At 45.0% G+C, this 18,335-nt stretch overlaps 1 protein-coding gene across 12 annotated transcripts in view; it reads left to right on the top strand.

The window, feature by feature from the left end:
- Positions 1–18,335, top strand: part of PATJ (PATJ crumbs cell polarity complex component) — a 1,359,209-nt gene that overhangs the window by 191,740 nt on the left and 1,149,134 nt on the right. For 9 of the 12 annotated variants that reach the window (XM_085602446.1, XM_085602443.1, XM_085602438.1 and 6 more), the window contains exon 8: positions 10,808–11,029. In XM_085602446.1, the coding sequence (XP_085458572.1) occupies positions 10,808–11,029 (222 nt within the window). The remainder of the gene's footprint in view (positions 1–10,807; positions 11,030–18,335) is intronic. The other 3 variants (XM_085602445.1, XM_085602441.1, XM_085602442.1) reach the window with 1 other exon arrangement.

Below are 18,335 nucleotides of genomic sequence, written 5' to 3'. Positions count from 1 at the left end.
TTGGATGGAGGGTCCTATCCTTCCTAGGTATTGGCCTTCTCATACTATTCAGTTGCTGTCTATGTCTACAATGTGGACCAGCGATCTGTGGTCTGTGTGCCACATCGTGTATTCCACCACCAAGATTTCATTCAAGATCACGGAAGAAGAAAGAAGAACAAATGATGCTATATGAACAGATCAATGGATTGATGAAGATTGATATCTCTTGAAGGGCAAGTAGGGGACAAGGAGGGAATGTGGAAATGTGGATTCTCCTGACCAGTTATGTCCCCTATCTTGGACCCCAACGGTTCTATGTGCATGTCACAAGTACATGTATGTTCCCTCCAGTTCCAGTTTTGATGACGCAAACACATGTGCGTCCACCGTCAACATGTCCTCTGTCAGACCCGCCATGAATGGGCTGGATATTCGCTTCCTAAGTATGAAAAGCCACCGACTTTATATGGCTCAGTTACTCCATTTTTACAGTTCAGGCGAGTAGGCCCGATTCTGTCCTCAAAGCCTTTCCCTGCTCTCTGCCTCTGACAGCATCAGTTTGAGCTCGCATCTGTATCCATGAACTTTGTCCTACTCCCTGTGCAGCTAACGGTGCCTGCCTCGGCCAGTTTTCGCCTGCCTGCCAAGAAGCTGTATTTCACCTTCGAATTATCTATTTTGCTCCTCAGCCGATGCATTCCTGTCTAGTAGTTTAAGTAAACATTCTTCCAGCTACCAAGCAAAAGGCCCGGTTTCTCTGCCCTCATGCAAGTAATTCATAGCCCTGTCACCATGGAATATTCCCATCCCCTCGCATTCAGTGTAGACACTTAGACGCTTGTACACGCACACACAGTCAGTATAGAATAGATTCTGTCCGAGAGCCCTTCCCTTGTGGATAACATAGTTCTTTAAACATAGGATATTAGATATGATTTGGGATTAGGTTGACATAACCCCAGACTTTTTGTCTCCACATGTAGAGCTAAATGTCAAGTCCCCTTCACCCTCTAGTTGCGCGTCAATCACACGTCATGCTGCTGCGCGCGCATCTCTGCCAAGTATTTCTGCTGACATTGCGAAATCATCTCCAGGTATCCACCCACACATGACAATTTACCCCTTATCATCAAGTGGACGCCCACCTTCACGCCTACTTACACGCCCACATGCTCTTATCTCATTCTCTCTTGCTCTCTTGCTTACGTACAATTGAGAAATGTATATATACTGTACTCTGTGAATAATGTTTTGAGAATATTGAGAATACTTTTCAGCCCCGTCCAGATCCTTTTTGGTGATGGAGATATTCTCCCTTTGACTCGAGTTATTGGAATAAAGCCCTTTATGAATCTGATACCACAGACTCAGCCTCTTGCTTTATGCATGATCTTATTGATATCTGAAAAATTATGACAGCGTGATATTTTATTTACCACAGTATCAGGCCTGTTGTTATACACCTTCAAAAAGAACTGAAAGTAACTTGCTTTGGCTGTGCATCCTGGGATACCGGGGGTCTCTGGAGAGTTCCTTAAAGGCACGGTATCCTTTTAGCAGACACATAATGACAGCCTATAGGGCTTGTCTGTCCACCCCTTCCTCTCTATTGTTTAAAGGGATTTTGGTGAAGGGAGTGTGATACAATAAAGGAACATGTCAGATGTGAATAAAAATGACATTTAAACTTTATTTTGGCTTTTGTGTTCACTTCGGATGAAGTGCTGGCCAGTGCAGCCATATTGTTATCAGGCTGTATTATTTTGTCTGTCTCTTAAGTGTCTTTGCAGGTTTGCAAATGCAGGACAGCTTAAGAGATATTTTGATTGCTCCGGGGTCCCCGCACATGGGCGGGACTATTCATAGATTATGACTATAACAGAGATACCCCTACTACAGAACTGGAGTTACAGGTAAGAAACTACTCCTTGTTGCACCATGGCAGGCGTTCTATAGCTTTGATGATGTAATTTGGCACCACTTTCAGCATCGACATGAAGCCAGTGCCCCCTACTGGCGACGTGAGAGCTTTTAAGTATTCAGTCTGATGTCTGGGATGGTTCTACAGATGGAGATCTGCATCAAAAAAGTTACCGACACGCAGTCCTAGTTCTGTTCAAGGGGAATACTGATCAGAGTGATAAGCAGTGAATAGTCCAACCCATGTGTGGGATCCCGCAAAACTTCTGTGTGATACCTTTCTGAAGAAAATAATGCCACTATAATGAAACTAATTATGTTTTTGGCCCATCAGAAATTAAAAAAAATACAAAATGTTGTTATATTTTCTTATCTAAAAAGCTTCCAATTTAATAAAACAGTCACTAAATCAATAAAATTGACTAGACAAAATCTTTCAAAACCTTTAAAAAGAAAGTAAATGGATGTTATTGAAAGCAGATAGGCTGTGATGCAATGCCTACAAAAACTGGTCCTATGCATTTAAGGGCCTCACTGTAACCCCTGTATCCAATAATGCTCTACAGGTGACAATTCTGTTCCATTTTATTGAAATAAGCGGATCCTGGCAGAATGGAAGAAAACCTTGTATCCATTCTTGTCCAGGGAGGTGGTGCGTTGCTTATGACTATAATGCGGATTCCCCTAAAAGAGAAGTAGGATTATAGGTAAGTAACTCATCCTTCTCTTCCATTGAATCCTCATCAACAGTTATTAGCATTGAATAGACCAGCTAGTCAATCCCATAAAAGAGGTGGACAAGAAAAAAAACTCAGCAAAAAGATTGCTCACCTCTCACCTGGAGTTCCAATTCAGGCAATTGTGTCTTGTGAATGTATGCACAGATCTCCAGCTGTTGGCTTTATATATCTCTGAAATAGACACACTCCTTAAAAAAGACACTGTCCCGGATTTTCCTCTTGTGAAATGTGATTTAGGCCTTCCAGGAAGAGGCTTGTTTGTCAGTTGGTAAGACAGAGCACAATATTATTCATTTAGAAATAGATTGTTTTCTTCTGGGTATACCTACCCTTACAGGCTCAAAATTCACAAAGAGATGATCTGATTGCCTTATCTCATTTGTTATCTAGGTAGAATTTCAAAATCCTTTCTACATTAGCATAAAAAGAAATCTTTCCGCAAGAGTTGAAGGATCTGGGAAAAAGGTTGTTGGAGATTTATTCTGAATGACATGAAAGTCTGAGACCACTATGGAAAAAAACTGGGATGAGTTTCAAATACTACTATATTTTTTATTAAAGACTGTTTAAGACTTCTGGGAAAATAAAGGCTGAATTTCACTTCCTGGTAATATGTTGTAATGAAGCTTTATGAATGGGCTCAAAGGGAGGACCCATTAACTTTGGGAAGCACCACATTCAGTTTCCAAGTTGAAGAATGGGATCCAGTGGGAGGGAACACTTTTCCTAATACCCTCTAAGAAATCTTAATCACAGGCTTTCTCAAGAAAGAGGTTGTGAATGAGATTCCCTATAGGCAGTGATTGTTGTAAGGTGTATCTAAGGGATAAACCCTGCTAGAAACACAAGGCTGCTGCACGATTCTTAGATTTGGGTTTAATTACAGCAAAGCCCCTGATCTCCAAAAGATGGAAAAACCATGCGGCGCCCCCAGTGCTGGCCTGGCGCCATTCGCTGCTCAATTGGGCCAGGGCGAAGGGTATGGCACTTCAAAGGGAGGACTTACTGGGAATTTGCAAGTTCCCACTTGCTGCAGATTGGGGAGCTATGGTTATCGATTTGCAGAAGTCAACCACGCCTACAGCAGATATGCGGTAAGCGGCAGACGTCGCCTCAGCGCCGCATGGACACTCTAATCCTGCTAGTGCGATGTCATAAAAGGGGCTTGCCTCACGTAATCTTTACATATCTTGCTTACACAGGGAATCCTCATGTGCTGCACATGCAGTTGCTTAGTCGTCGTTACACTTAAGGGCCTTGGTTCACGGGCGGTTCTCCCTTTCCCTTAGTCGAGTTATTTTGTCCTCATTATGTTGTATCCAGTCCCCTCTGTTCACTACGATGCAATGCTTTGCACACTACAACACCGCAATAAGGAGTACTTGGTCTACACATTCGCTCACACTGCTCATCAAGCGCTCCACAGCTGTAGATACCATTGCTATACCATAACCTATATGGTGCATGTTTGGCATCGTTATTAGGGACATCTCAAATGTGTACTGCAATGTACTCGCCTGGCAGTTGTGGTTTTTGACATATTGTTGTACTGGATTGTTTCAATACAAATGTCAATAAAGAGATAAAAAAAAAAAGGAATAAACCCTGCTAGAGAAAGCAATAAGGAATCATCACCTCTTCCTGGTATCTGGAATGATCTATGTATCTATCTATGTTCTATGCACCAACTGCAGAACCTCTTTAAGTTGAAGGTGTTAAGATGTTCTGGTGGAAGGATGTTTAACCTTTCGTAGAATGTCCATACAATTTTGCAGCAAGTTGAGATGGGGATGCAAGATCTGGCCCCAAACTTGTAACAGAGACACTGTCTTCAGCCTCCGAGTGGTCACTCGGATAGAGGTTGTCCCTCTTTTATGTTAAATTACACTTTTATGCTAAAGTACACTATTAATTGTCGTGTAATTCCTACCACCAATCTGTAGGACCTGCACATTGTTCGGACAACATACACTAAGGGCTTGGTGTCAAGACTGATTCCGGACACCCCTGCAGGATATATTAGCCTACAGACCAGCTAGCTCGCAGTGCCAACGTAAGCCCCCCCCAACCTACCAGGGAGCGATTGGTTTCAGACAACCACTGAACATGACAACCCTGATCCACAGGGATCGTGGAAACAGTACAGAACCTTTCGCTCAGTCACTCATGCTTACTTATTCTCAGAGGAATATACAGAGAATACACAGTGGGACGTTTTCAATACATTTATTGAACCAACGTAATTCTTGCATTAAATATGTGTGCTGCAATGATTAATAGACAGAAGCAGATAAACATGATTACAAGCACCAAAAGGATAAATAGTAGATATAGTTCTACCATGGTGCTAAAACAATGTATATATGCTGGCATACAAAACAAGTGATACACAAATGATGGACGGAATGCTGAATAAATTATACATTCATCCCCAGTCGAGATCTGGGTTATATCCATCGTTCTTTTGCTCACCATGCCACCCCAGTTTAGACCGAGCCATATGCAAATCAGTCATGACCCTGTTCCTTATGGGAACAGTCCAGCCCGACCTGCCAAGCAGGTCTGCCCTGGACCGGAAACAAGCATCCTGGGACCGGTTTCAGGGTATTACCATCCCCCCCCCCCCATCAGCCAGGCTAGCTTGAATCCAGTGGCACAGTGAGCAAGGGACCCACGCCTGGGCATACCCATCCCACTTAGGGCGAAAAGTGATACGCAAACAAATAATGGATGGAATGCTGAACAAATAATACATTCACCCCCTGTCAAGAGACCTGGCTTAAATCCATCATTCTTTTGCTCACCATGCCACCCCAGTTTAGACCCAGCCATATGCAAATCCGTCTTGATCCTGTTCCTTATGGGAACAGTCCAGCCCGCACTGCCAAGCCAGGCCGTCCCTGGACAGGAAACCAGCTTCCTCGGACAGGTTTCTCAGAAGCAGATAAACGTGATTACAAGCACCAAAATAGTAGCTATAGTTCTGCCATGGTGCCAAAACAATGTTTATATGCTGGCATATAAAGCAAGGCAGTAATCCAGCATACTCCTATGATGCAAACCCTACTCTAAGTGTACCTAGAGTGTGTGTAGGTCTAAAGGAAAAAATCCCCCCGAGGGACAATCCAACCCCATCACCTGATGGGATAGAATTAAGGACTATGTCTTGGTCATGAACTGGACATCCCTCACGAGATGTCAGACCGCTGCGTGGTGATTTCCCAGCATGCAAGAACCTGGGTGTCAGCGGTAGTGCCTACTATGTTAGTCTATCGGGATGCTCATCTTTTATAATAGAAAGCAGCCTTGCGATGTGCATATAGATTAATGATGTTATGCATATGTAGATAGCCCTGTCGCCCCGTGGATGAAGATAGTTGACATTTGTACATCGTGCAAAACGAGACCTTATATATGATGTTCAGGGGGTTGTGATAATGTTGTGCGAAGCTAGATTAGTTTCAGGGATCTAACATTGTCGTGCCCACAAATATGTGCAAAAGGTCACAGCAGACTTTTTTTTATTTGTGAGAACAATGTAAGAAATAAGCTGCTTCGCTACATGGGCCTATTTTGGGAATATAACACCAGTGGTCTGGACACCCCTCCAGAACTTGCTGTGGACTTCCCCAATGGTACACCAATGCCCGAGGTTTTCTACCTTCACAAGGTTATATATAATGCTGCAGAAGTGTTGAGCCTGCAGCTTTAAACAACAGAAACCAAGACCAGTGTACTCGCCATGGTCCTCCTCCCATCTCCTTCTTCCACAGTACCTTTCCTCCCGGTTAACGCAGACTTTCTGTAGCCTGTCTAGGCAGCGTGCGAAAACCTTCTTCTGCCCCAGTGGTCAACAGGCTTGTAGCCCATCGCTACCACCCTGCTCCAGGCAATCCGCCATCCACCCTTCACTGGAGAGTCTTTTCGTAGAAGCTCTCTGCTCAACAGGTCAATCATCAGGAGCCTTCCTAAGAGGACCCTGTAATAGGCAATCTAAGCTCCTGGATGCCTGGGCTAAAAAGACTTCCACATCCCTATCTTGGAATCATTCCTGAAGTACTTGCGATATGTGGTGAGTTCTATGTGCTACCAATTTGTGGTACTTCCCTTTGGCGTGAAGACTCGAAGTGCCAAATTCAAGAAGGTGATTACAGTGGTGGCAGACCATTTCAGACTGTCAGGCTTCAAAATATTCCCATACCTGGATGGCTGGCTGGTCAAAGTTTGCCAGAGAGGGTGCAATGTATTCTACGGTCCACAGCATTCCGTTGTTCGACATGGCCCATCCAATTACTCCAGTTCATAAGGGTAGTACCGGACACCACCCTTCTCAATGCCTTTCCTACACCGCAAAGGGTCAATGACAATTACGAAAATATTCCATCGAGGCACAAGAGTTACAGTCCTGAAGTTCCTACTATTGCTAGGTCTGCTTGCTTCTTGCATTTTCCTAGTCACACACTCATGTTGGCACATGGGAGCCCTGCAGTGATGCCTCCACAGGCAGTGGCTACAGAACAGGGAAGTCTTGTCTGACTCCATTATGATCTCCCCAACTACGCAGCGTAAGTGGTTTGGTGGGGGAACAAGCCAAACCTGAACCGCAGGATGGCCTGCACTTCCACTCTGATCAGGACTATGGTAGTGACAAATGGCCTGACCCTAGGGTGCAGACCCATCTGAAGGATCAGGAGATCAGAGGCTTCTGGTCTCCAGATGAACAGGTTCTTCACATCATTCTGTTAGAACTGCAAGAGACTAAATTGCGGCTCAAGGGCTTCCTCCTCTACATCCGAGGATGGTCTGTCCAGTTCTTGATCGACAACATAACAGTGATGTAGTATGTCAACAAGCAAGGAGTAGAAAGGTCTGACCTCCTTTGCCTCGAAGTATTGAGTCTTGTGCACACTGCCTATGGATCTGGCTCACCGCTACTCACCTAGTGGAGTCTGCAAATGTCAGAGCTGACAGCCAGAGCCGGCCTTCTCTTACAGACCATGAGTGAAGTCTTCTACCAGAGGTAGTCCAGGACATTTTCACCCAGTGGGGCACTCCTAAAGTGAAGTTGTTCACTTCCTTCGAAAATACTTAGTGGCTGCAGTATTCGTTGAGAGGAGCCATAAGGAACACTTTTCAGTTATGCTGGAACTGTCAGTTGTATTAAGCAGTTCCCATCATCCTTGATTCTCCGGGTTCTGAGGAAGATTCTCCAAGACCAGGTCAAAGTCTTTCTCATTGCCCCAGATTGGCAAAGGCGGGTGTGCTACATGGACCTTCTGCACTTCTCCATATGTCCCCCGCTGTGTCTACTATCAGGTCGGACCTTCTCTCCCATTCAGAGGGAATGATTCTCCCCCCAATCTAAGAGGCCTCCATCTACTTGCTTGGGGATTGAACAGGAACACCTAAGTTCATTTCAGGTACCAGCAAAAGTAATGGGCGTCATTTTGTTAGCACATCGCCCCTCTGCCAAATTTGTTTACTCTGGCAGATGGAGCAACTTTGTTGCATGGTGTGCATGCATTATGGTGGGTCTCTTGCAGGGCAAGCTGTCTCATGTCTTCCAATACCCACTTACTCTTGCTCAGAAATGTTGTGCAATAGGCACTGTCAAGAGGTATCTAGTTATGTTTTCTGCATTCTTTTGTCTGCCAGATCACCAACTCTCTTTTCCTTGCTGTTAGCAACGGTGAGTGAGCACTGCAAGAGGCTACACTTTCCCTGCTGTTAAATCTTGCGTGGTTTCTGTCAGTCTTCACCGGCATCATGTTGATCACTCATCCTGCTTAATGACAAGTGTAATAGGCTTCAACACTTCAATCTTCCATTGTAGTTGTACCATTCTTTCTATATTTGTCTGGTAGATTTCAACTGACTCAATGTTAAGATCATCTCCTACGCCGACGACACCCAGCTGATTCTCTCCCTCACCAACGACCCCGCCACCGCCAGAGCCAACCTCCACGAAGGGATGAAAGAGGCAGCCGAATGGATGAAGAACAGCCGCCTGAAACTGAACTCGGACAAGACGGAAGTCCTCATCCTGGGATCCTCACCCTCCGCCTGGGACGACTCCTGGTGGCCCCCCGCCCTAGGCAGCGCACCCAAACCAACAGACCACGCACGCAACCTGGGCTTCATCCTGGACTCCACCCTCTCCATGGCCAGACAAGTCAACGCCGTCTCCTCGTCGCGCTTCAACATCCTGCGCATGCTACGAAAGATCTTCCGGTGGATCCCCACCGAGAACAGGAAGACTGTCACCCAGGTCCTCGTCACCAGCCGTCTGGACTACGGCAACTCCCTCTACGCCGGAACCACCGTCAAACTCCAGAAAAGACTTCAGCGGATCCAGAACGCCTCAGCACGACTCATCCTGGACATCCCCCGTCGCAGCCACATCTCCGGACACCTGAGAGACCTGCACTGGCTCCCGGTCACCAAGAGAATCACCTTCCGTCTCCTCACCCACGCACACAAAGCCCTACACAACCAAGGCCCAGGATACCTCAACAACCGCCTCAACTTCTACGCTCCCAAACGCCAGCTGCGATCGACCGGCCACGCCCTCGCCACCGTCCCCCGCATCCGAAGAGCCACCACAGGGGGACGGTCCTTCTCCTTCCTCGCCGCCAGGACGTGGAACTCCCTCCCGACCCACCTCCGCCTGACCCAGGACCACCTCGCCTTCAGGAAGCAACTCAAGACCTGGCTGTTCGAGCAGTAGCGGACCCCCCTCCCCTAGCGCCTTGAGACCCTCTGGGTGAGTAGTGCGCTATATAAATGCTTTGATTGATTGATTGATTAAGTTGATATATTCCCATAGAAGTTCTTTCACAGTGAACATATTGAGCATCTTTAGTTCTTATCAGCCCTCTCATACCTTTAATGGCCTGGGCTCCTATGATACATGGTACATCAAGCATGGGATAACTGCAGCCGCCCTTTGACAGTTTCTTCCTATATAACCAGTTTGCAAGCAAATCAAAGACGCTGCAAGTAAATTCTCCTTTGTGCACTTCTAGAGGCTTTAAGCAGGTTGCTAAGAGTGCTGTTAAAACCATGCATTCTAGTTTATACCTAGTACTTGTACATCACTGCTCTCATGAATTCCTTACTAAGGTCATCCAACATCCCCTGGTTTTGGAAGGGTGGTCAGTAATGTGTAGTCCAGTGACTTATCAGGGATCAGATTTATATCTGTAGTTGATGATAGCTTCAGTATTGGCATAATTTAGTCACACTTTACATAAGAAATTTACTTTTTATAGTTGCTAATAACTTTGGAGCGGTTTGACTAATCTGTATGAAATTTGGGAAATGCTTGGTACATTCAATTAAAGTTCTTTGTTTCCATATTTGGGCAAATTGGTAAAAGAAGAGGTTGGTACAAATATTTGGCGCTCTCCAAAAGCAACATTTTAAGTCTAATGGAAACTATTGCTGTCAAAAACAGCAGTTTAATGAAAATGCACAAAACTTGCCATGAAAATAAATCTGGTATAAGTCTGCCCAGTAGATTTAGGAAATCTTTGTGTTAGAAAAAAATGTGCTGGTGGGCTTCACGGTGATCTATTGGTGTGTATCTGGACAAGTCGGTAAACCCTTCCCAGTCTCAGGGGCCATTTCAATTCTATATGGGTAGCCAAAGTAAAATACATTTACTCAGCTTTTTTCACATTGTGCTTTCCATTCCAGAATAGTTCACTAAAGTAACATAAATATCATTGTTTCCATGAAACCATCAAGATCCCCCTCTTCTCATAGACAGACCACAAATTCTGATTTCATTTGTCCTCATCTGTCCCTTGTGTTTTTTAACTATAGGGATAATGATTGTAGGTCAAGTAACTTGGATTATTTGGAATCCATTTATACCAGCCAGTGTGTGGATTCACCTCATATGCTATCCAGCGCAACCTTCACTTAATCTCTAAACAGTAAGCATTGTGTTCTAAATCTGTCAGCTCTTAAGTGATGCAGACTACTCATGATGGCTAAGCTGAGGAGTCGTGCGATTCTTGATAGCCCCTCTGAATGGATGGAATGAGAGCACTGAATTAACTTTAAAGGAAGGATTAATATGATTTCAGATATGTTTTCGTGTCATTTTCTTAACTTATTAAATGTTTAATTTCTCTTTCCATGGCAAAAATGGGATGTAGGATGGAAGACTTCGAACAGGCGATCATATTTTACAAATTGGAGGCACGAATGTGCAAGGAATGACAAGCGAACAAGTTGCTCAGGTCCTGAGAAATTGTGGAAACTCTGTTGGGATGGTGGTCGCAAGAGACCCAATTGGGGAACTACCTGTGAAGCCTCCTGCACCAGCAAGCTTGCCTGTCGGTGTTTTACCTCCAGCACTAAACAGAAAGGTTAGCACGGTCAGTATTAAAAATGATTACATTTATCTTGTTTTTGAGGAATTGCTCTCACTTACATTTTGACTGTTTTGATCTTCCATTCATATTATTGATTTTGGGAGACCTATTTTGAATTTTTTAGTAATTTATGTCTCTTGTTTTTAACTGTTTACTTTTTGTTTCTGTATTGCACTCGGTGAAACTGTACACTGGTAGTCCCTCCTATTCTGCTTCATATTCGCAAATATGTAATTGGCTGTGGGGTATCCTATTCAGAGCGATGCTTGCAGTATTAGGAATTTATTTTACATTTATACAAAAGATGAGTGCACAGTCTGTTAGCTAGCAAGACAGAATGCACCTTGTGGGCTTGTCACCTCCACCATCTACAGTGTGGCCACATTATCAATTAAGGACTCTTTTGTAGCTTCGGTCCTTTGGAAGCAACCCTGTCTGTTTTGTATGGATCTTCGAATTTATTTAAACGAGTTTAGAGGTCTGCGGTGGTTAACAGTTCATATATAATTACAATTGTCTAGTTATTTGCCTTGAATTTAAAACTGTCTATCCGAGGCAAGAGAATGATTCTGTGTGGAGGACCAAGAATAATTGCAGGTTTCTAAAAAGAAGTCAGCATGGTTTAAAGAGAATGGTAATGGCGAGGAAAGCAGAAAAAGCCACACGTACTTACACATGACGAATGTACCATTACCTCAATATGCAATCTTTGTGGCTACCAATGGACATGCTTGAGTGCCCTCTTCTAACATATCCAGTTAATACCCTTAATACCCATAGAGTATCTATAGCTGTTTTTCACCACAGAATATTTTTTTTAAACAAACTTTATTGATGTTTGCAGGCCTGAACACATATAGTCTACGAAAGATTCATATTAAGATACAGAAAGTGGGGTGAACAACATCGCCATCGTGGATGAAACAATTATATTAACTAGCCCATACAGAATAGTGCCCACCCCCACCCAGCACCCAAACAAAATCCCATGTTGCGTAAGAATCGTTGGCACTCATTTCGGTACTTTATCATAAATCAATTCTAGTCCCTTATAACTACCCCCCCATCCATCCCTCCCCCAAGGCATGTCACATACAATCAACAGCGTAAGCTAGTGTGGTCTACTGCGCGTTCGTTTCTCAAATGTACAAAGAATAAAACTTTAATAACTATTACACCATATAGGCTGGGTCTCCCTGCATGTTGCACATAGGACCTCCATGATCTGCGGAGCATGGGGGAATACTACCTAATCTGCTACTTCAGGAGTTGCTATCATGGGAATTTTGTAACTATCACTGTCCGGGATCTTTAGGAGCACCACTAAGGTTTCCCACGCCTTTGCCCTTCCATTCCCCTTTCACTTCCCGCTCTTTTTGCTAAGCGGAGCCTAACTGTGCCTGCGCACTCTGCCCATTTAATGAATTCCTTCTTCCATCTGGCTATGTTAGGGGCCCCTCTGTGCCTTCCAATGCATAGTAATTTCTTGTTTAGCCAATAGAAGACCCATGTCTAGGAATTTGCTCGTAATCTTATTTTTTGGCTATGTGCGGGAACCAATGCAGCAAACAAGGTCCTATAGCCAATTCCAACTCCCTGTCAGTGATCTCATTCAGTACGGCCACCACATCAGGCCAATAGTTATCTAATTGCGAGCAATCCCAAAACATATGACGGAAATCTGCTCCCTTCCTGTTACAGCGCGGGCATGCCGCCGTCGAGGTGTTAAAGTATTTATTAATTTTCGCTGGAGTGAGGTAGAATCTGTGCAATATGTAAAAGTGCACCAATTGAAATCGAGCATTCCTGGAGCTCTTCCACACCCTCTCGACAAGATCGGCCCAGGTCTTTTCCAGGATTTCCACCCCCCACATCTTCCTCCCATTTGAGTCGCAGCACATTTAGGGACACCAACATTTCCTGTTTCATTCGTCTATATAGGCATGTGACCGCTTTAAAGGTTCCTGCTGCCGTCACAATGATGTCTGTGGTTCAATCACCAAGGAATCATTGCTGAATATATGCTCAGTTTTGAGTTAGTGATCCTCATTGGCTGTTTCTCTGGTATTTTGATCTGCAGGATCACATTCCATCCTGTATCAACTGTAATTCCCTTATTGAGGAACATTCCTCTGTTGCGTCATATGGTGTCAGAATATCTTCAGGCGTGTAGTTCAATTGAGCTTGTGCCCCACCTAATTCCTTCACCTACTTATTTACCTGGTGGTCGAGCATATTGATGGTAAATTCCTTATCTGCCCTCTGGTTGGGGGCTGACAGTCCACTATACAGTGTGGGTTAGATGGTAAATTCCTTATCTGCCCTCTGGTTGGGGGGCTGACAGTCCACTATACAGTGTGGGTTAGTGTTTAAAAAAAGGAATAGTGTGTGATACCAGCCTGCCTTGGCATTGAGTTTTACCCTCAAGCCCCAGGTAGTCTTTCTGCCCTCTGCTGCCAGAAGGAGGCTAAACGGGTAAGAGGGTTTACTCCATTTGGCCAATCCATATTTCAAAACTATGACCAAAAATCCATATTTCCTCTCACTTGCCATGGGTGTTGTCAGACGTATTTGGGCAATAGGCTGAAGAGGACAAAAAGACTGTCTTGGGCCTGATCTGATGCCATGTTGGGCCAGCGATCCACACTGCTTTTTTATTTTAATAAAAGTTAATTCCCTGGTTTCTAGTGGGCTTTCTGTCCACTTGGGGATGCCAGCATGTGGTAAACCTGCCCAACTTTGCCCCACTATGGGAATAAAAATCTTGTTTTTTGCCCGGGTGTGTTGAGGCAGTCCAATGTCAGGATGGGCCAGCTACCACAGCACTCTTTTTTATTTTTTATTGAAATCCTTTCCTCAATGGCTAGCAAACTTTCTGCCCCCCCCCTGGGGCTGGCAGATTGGGAGTAACCCCTTCCCCATCTGCCTCCCAGACTGGCAGATAGACTGATCGGAGTGAAGTAATTGGGGGGCTGCCTGATGCCTTAAGGGTGGTCTGTACCCTATTCTCTGTTCGCCCTTTTTTGTATTGTTTTTTTTTTTTTTAAATAAAATTTTTATTGTTTTCACACAAAACGGTACAGTACAGTCGATGAGAATAACTAATTTGTTCCCCAACAGACACCAGCGCCTCCCCTAGCCCTACATCCAATCCTCCCGCAGCGCCTCCGCCCAAGTTTCCAACTCCGGCATCCCTACCCCCGATAGGCGCTCCCAAGTCCTTATCATCAGTCAGTGTCGGAGGCTTCATCTTCCTGTGTTGGCGGTGGTTCACATATGCCCCCTCTGTATTTGTTCCATGCCCCCCACACTTTATTCCATTTTTATGGACACCCCCGCCCGATGTACACCGATCTCTCAGCCAGCATAGCCCTATCCATGTCTCTTCCCCATACAGACAGCAGCGGTGCCTCTCCCGATCCCCATTTCTGAGCTATGTTCCGCTTTGCAAGCACAATCCCCAGCGTAGCCCAGCTTTGAGCCTGTCGGTTAAGGTCGTTGGGTTCCCACACGTTTAGGAGACAACGGCTCTGGCACCAGCGACACTCCCCCCGACTGGGACAGTGTCCGCATCACCCGCTTCCAGTATTCTTGGATGACAGGGCAGTCCCATATGGTGTGATAGAAGGTACCCTCCTCCCCGCAGCCGCGCAAGCAGAATGGGTGGGGCGCCCTACCTATTTTGTGCAAGGTGTATCTGGTGTAGTATGACCGATGCAGAATCCGGAGCTGTACCAATCGGAGCCTAGAGGGTATCCCCGCCTCCGGGGGGGACGCCAGTGCCTCCCTCCACTCCGGGTCATTTTGTATTGTGTTTTAACAAAATAAAATTCCTGATGTCTTGTAAACTTTCTTCCTAACTGGGGCAAGACTTTCCTGGGACCGAATTGGTAGAGGGATAGCCCAATGCCAGGACAGGGCAGCTCCTCGCCCTTTTTTATTGCATAATAATGGTTTTTAGTGCTCTCTCTCTGTGACTGCCCCCTACCTCCTCAAGAGGACAGAAAGGCTGTCTTAGACCATGAGAAGTTGGGAGTGCCTGATGCCAGATCGGCCAACCCCCGCCTTTTCTTTAAAATTAAAACAATCATGTCTTCCTTTCTAGTGAGCATTCCGCCTCCTGTGGCTGGCATATAGCAGTGGCCCTTGTACTTAGTGTGTTTTCTGCTACCCTGGGGAGCAGATGGGCCTTCAGATCAGAGCAGATAGAAAGTAACCTCCATCCCACTCCAATCTGCCCCACTGGTGGAGGGAGGCAGAAGGATTGTGTGGGCTGGGTGGTGTGATGGAACAAGATCATGCCATGATGATGAGGTGCCTCTGCTTTGACTATACTGGGAAGGGGTACCACTAAAAAGGGGAGAATCTTCCCTTCTCAGTTGTACGTCTTCAGTCTGGATCGGTGCTTGGCAGGCTGAGCTGTGACTCATAGCACCACCAATACTGAAAGCAGCTAGAGAAAATTCCATTGCCTTAGGACGGCCATCCAGAAGTTGGCGTCCGTTTTTCTTTTCTATATTTTCTGTGGCCAGACTTTGAATTGTTCGATAGAGGAAAAGATCTTAGTATATCCCGATTCATTATGTTGGGAGCTCCATTGAAGGCAATAATCTGCCTTATAATGGCTGGTATAAGCTTTCTGCTCCAAAATTCAAAAGTTTGTCTTTATGTTTCTCCCTTTCTAATTTACAACATTCTATTCACAGTGAGAACATTCTATTCACAGTGGATAAAATGTTCTAGTAGCCTTATAATCCTTCTGGCTTGGGTCACACCACGTGTTACAGGCCCTTTCCCTAATTACAGGTCTGGACGCAACTCTGGCTCAGGGCCCTTAATAACTGGTAAAGCCCTTGGCAGTGGGCTATACGGATATAATAGTACCAGGCTTATGTATTAGGTGGTGTCTGTTTTCCAGCAGTAGAACTAAGCATTGGAATGAGCAAATAGAATGTAAGATTGTTATGTTGTGAAAGACTGGAAGGGAAGACAGAAGAGGCCGGGCACTCTTCGGGATGAAGCTGTCATTCATTCTGTAATCATCAATAAATGTGCTTTGGAGCTCCTGGAATTGGTGTAGCTCTTCACTGCAACTCATGTGTCGAGTAATATTGGTTAATTATTTTAAATTTAGGGCCGCAAACGGTCTGTCAGGGACCTGAATGGATAAAAAGTCCAGCTCTGTCATTTTAACCCTTTCAAGCCCATCCCAAAATGTTTTTGAATGCTAACTTCTTGAAAAATGCTAACCATACTTGCAATTAACCAAGCAAAGTCACTTTCTACCTTCGTTTTTTTTTTTGTAGAGTGTTAAATGGTGCGAAATTGACCCGAATCGGGTTTCAGAGCGCTTTACATAGCACCAGTTACATGAGGACACACATTAATTTGTAGGTCTCGTCTGAGCCAGCGCGCATGCTCTGCTGCTCTACGAGGCTTATTGTGGGGACTTTCATCCGGCACATCTTTTCCTTTTGGTGTTTTTTTTTTCCGGCCAGCATTTGATTGGCCATTTGCGTAAGGCTTCCTCAAAAGAAAGCACGCAAATGGCCAAAGTCGTGGGTATCGCCCGCCTTTTCTATAAATGTTCCCTCCCATAGCCTATGTGTCTCGGGAGCGAGCACAGTGAGCAGCGGCGCGCAGTGTGCCAGCTGCATTCCAGTATCCGGTTACTAATTAACCCAGCGCGGTCGCTTTCACTTTCGCGACCGCGCTTGTTTGTTTAGGAATGTCGTTTTCGGTTCCCATTGCTTCTTCACACTTTCCCACTGTTACTCCACCCCTCTCCACCGCCCCCTCCCGCTCCGAAACGCATGTCTTTGCTGACAAATTATATATATTTAACATGAAAAAACATCATAAACCAAAGGCTTATTTTAGGGATTTTAATCTCTGATTTTGGTGCGTGAGCAGAAAGATTCTCGACGGTTTGTATACCCAATTGTTTGTTTTCTTTGTGTTGAAAATGCGCCTTGCTTGGGGGTGCTGTAAATAAATTGGCGCTCTCATTACATGAACTTTTGGCGGTTTCCCCACCCCAGTGCAGACAAGATAAAGCCCCAAGATTTACAGGCTTTCCCCCTTCCCCCCAACCCGGCTGCCCCCGGCTGCCTTCAAGGGTTGCTTCTTGTATTCACCACATAACAAAAGCAGTGGGGTGCTGCCGCAAACACAATGCAGGCGTGCACACGGACAAATTGGCGTGCAAAGAAACCGGCGGACCTCACAAATACACATTCACAGACACACAAACAAAAAGACAGGGACCCCTAGGCGTAAACACAGCCAAAGACACTCAGACACGAGAAGAAGACTTAGAAATTTCTACAGTCCAAGGGAGACAACGCACAAAGAAGCGTAACCATTACCACAAATATATATAGTTGGACACAACTGTACAGGTGCGTAAGTATAGACACTCCCACGCTTGTACAGAAACACTAACAAGCAAACAGAAATTAAATCGGAAACCAATATGAACAAAGGAACTTCCAAGAATGCATAAACACAAATCCAACTGCAGTGCCGAGCTTTTTCAAAGTAGGTTATAAAAAGGGAATTCTGAGAGCGACTTTCTATGGCTTGAAAAAAATAGATTTCTAGTTACAGGCTTCTTTTTCTGACATTCTGTGTAATTAGCTATCACTGTTCATGAGCTGCTAATAGCACAGCAGCAGACAGTCTTCCACCTCGTGCATAAACCTGTCAGGTTATTTCAGAATTCATGGTATTTAGCGCACGAGGGTTCAGCGAAGGGTTGCGTGCCGTTCAGCTGTGGGTCGCTGATTCGTAACTAACTCTGGGTTTGCCATCCTTGGAAGGCTCATTCCAGGAATCTACACTGAATAATACGTCACAGTTAACTGGGAATTCCCATCTTTCTTCTAATGTTGGGCTCATTCAGGCTGATTTATCTGTTGAGTACACTGACAAACTTGATTTCTGGGTATCCCTAGAAATTAAATCTTTTAGGCGGATTCTAGGAAGCCTTAAATCTGGCTCCCCGAGAGACCCCATTCCGGTCACTGAACTGCAGAAGTTCGCACAATCTTCCTTGATATTGATTATGGAGATGCGTAATACATCTATCAAAGAGGCCATTGTTCCATCTATTTGGAAGCATGCAATGGTTCTCCCATTATTAAAAAAGGCCTCGGCTGACCCTACTCAGCTATCTAATTTTAGGCCCATCTCCCTTCTCTCTCTGCTCTCCAAGATTCTGGAAAAGCATGTCAATTCCCAACTGACTGCTTTTGTGAATTCCCGTAACTTTCTTCATGGCTCCCAATCAGGCTTCAGAGCGGGTTTT

Source organism: Triturus cristatus, chromosome 4_2, assembly GCF_964204655.1.
Source record: "Triturus cristatus chromosome 4_2, aTriCri1.1, whole genome shotgun sequence".
Lineage (NCBI taxonomy): Eukaryota > Metazoa > Chordata > Amphibia > Caudata > Salamandridae > Triturus > Triturus cristatus.
Note: the sequence above shows the minus strand (reverse complement) of the source record. Positions and strands in the feature narration are given on the sequence as shown.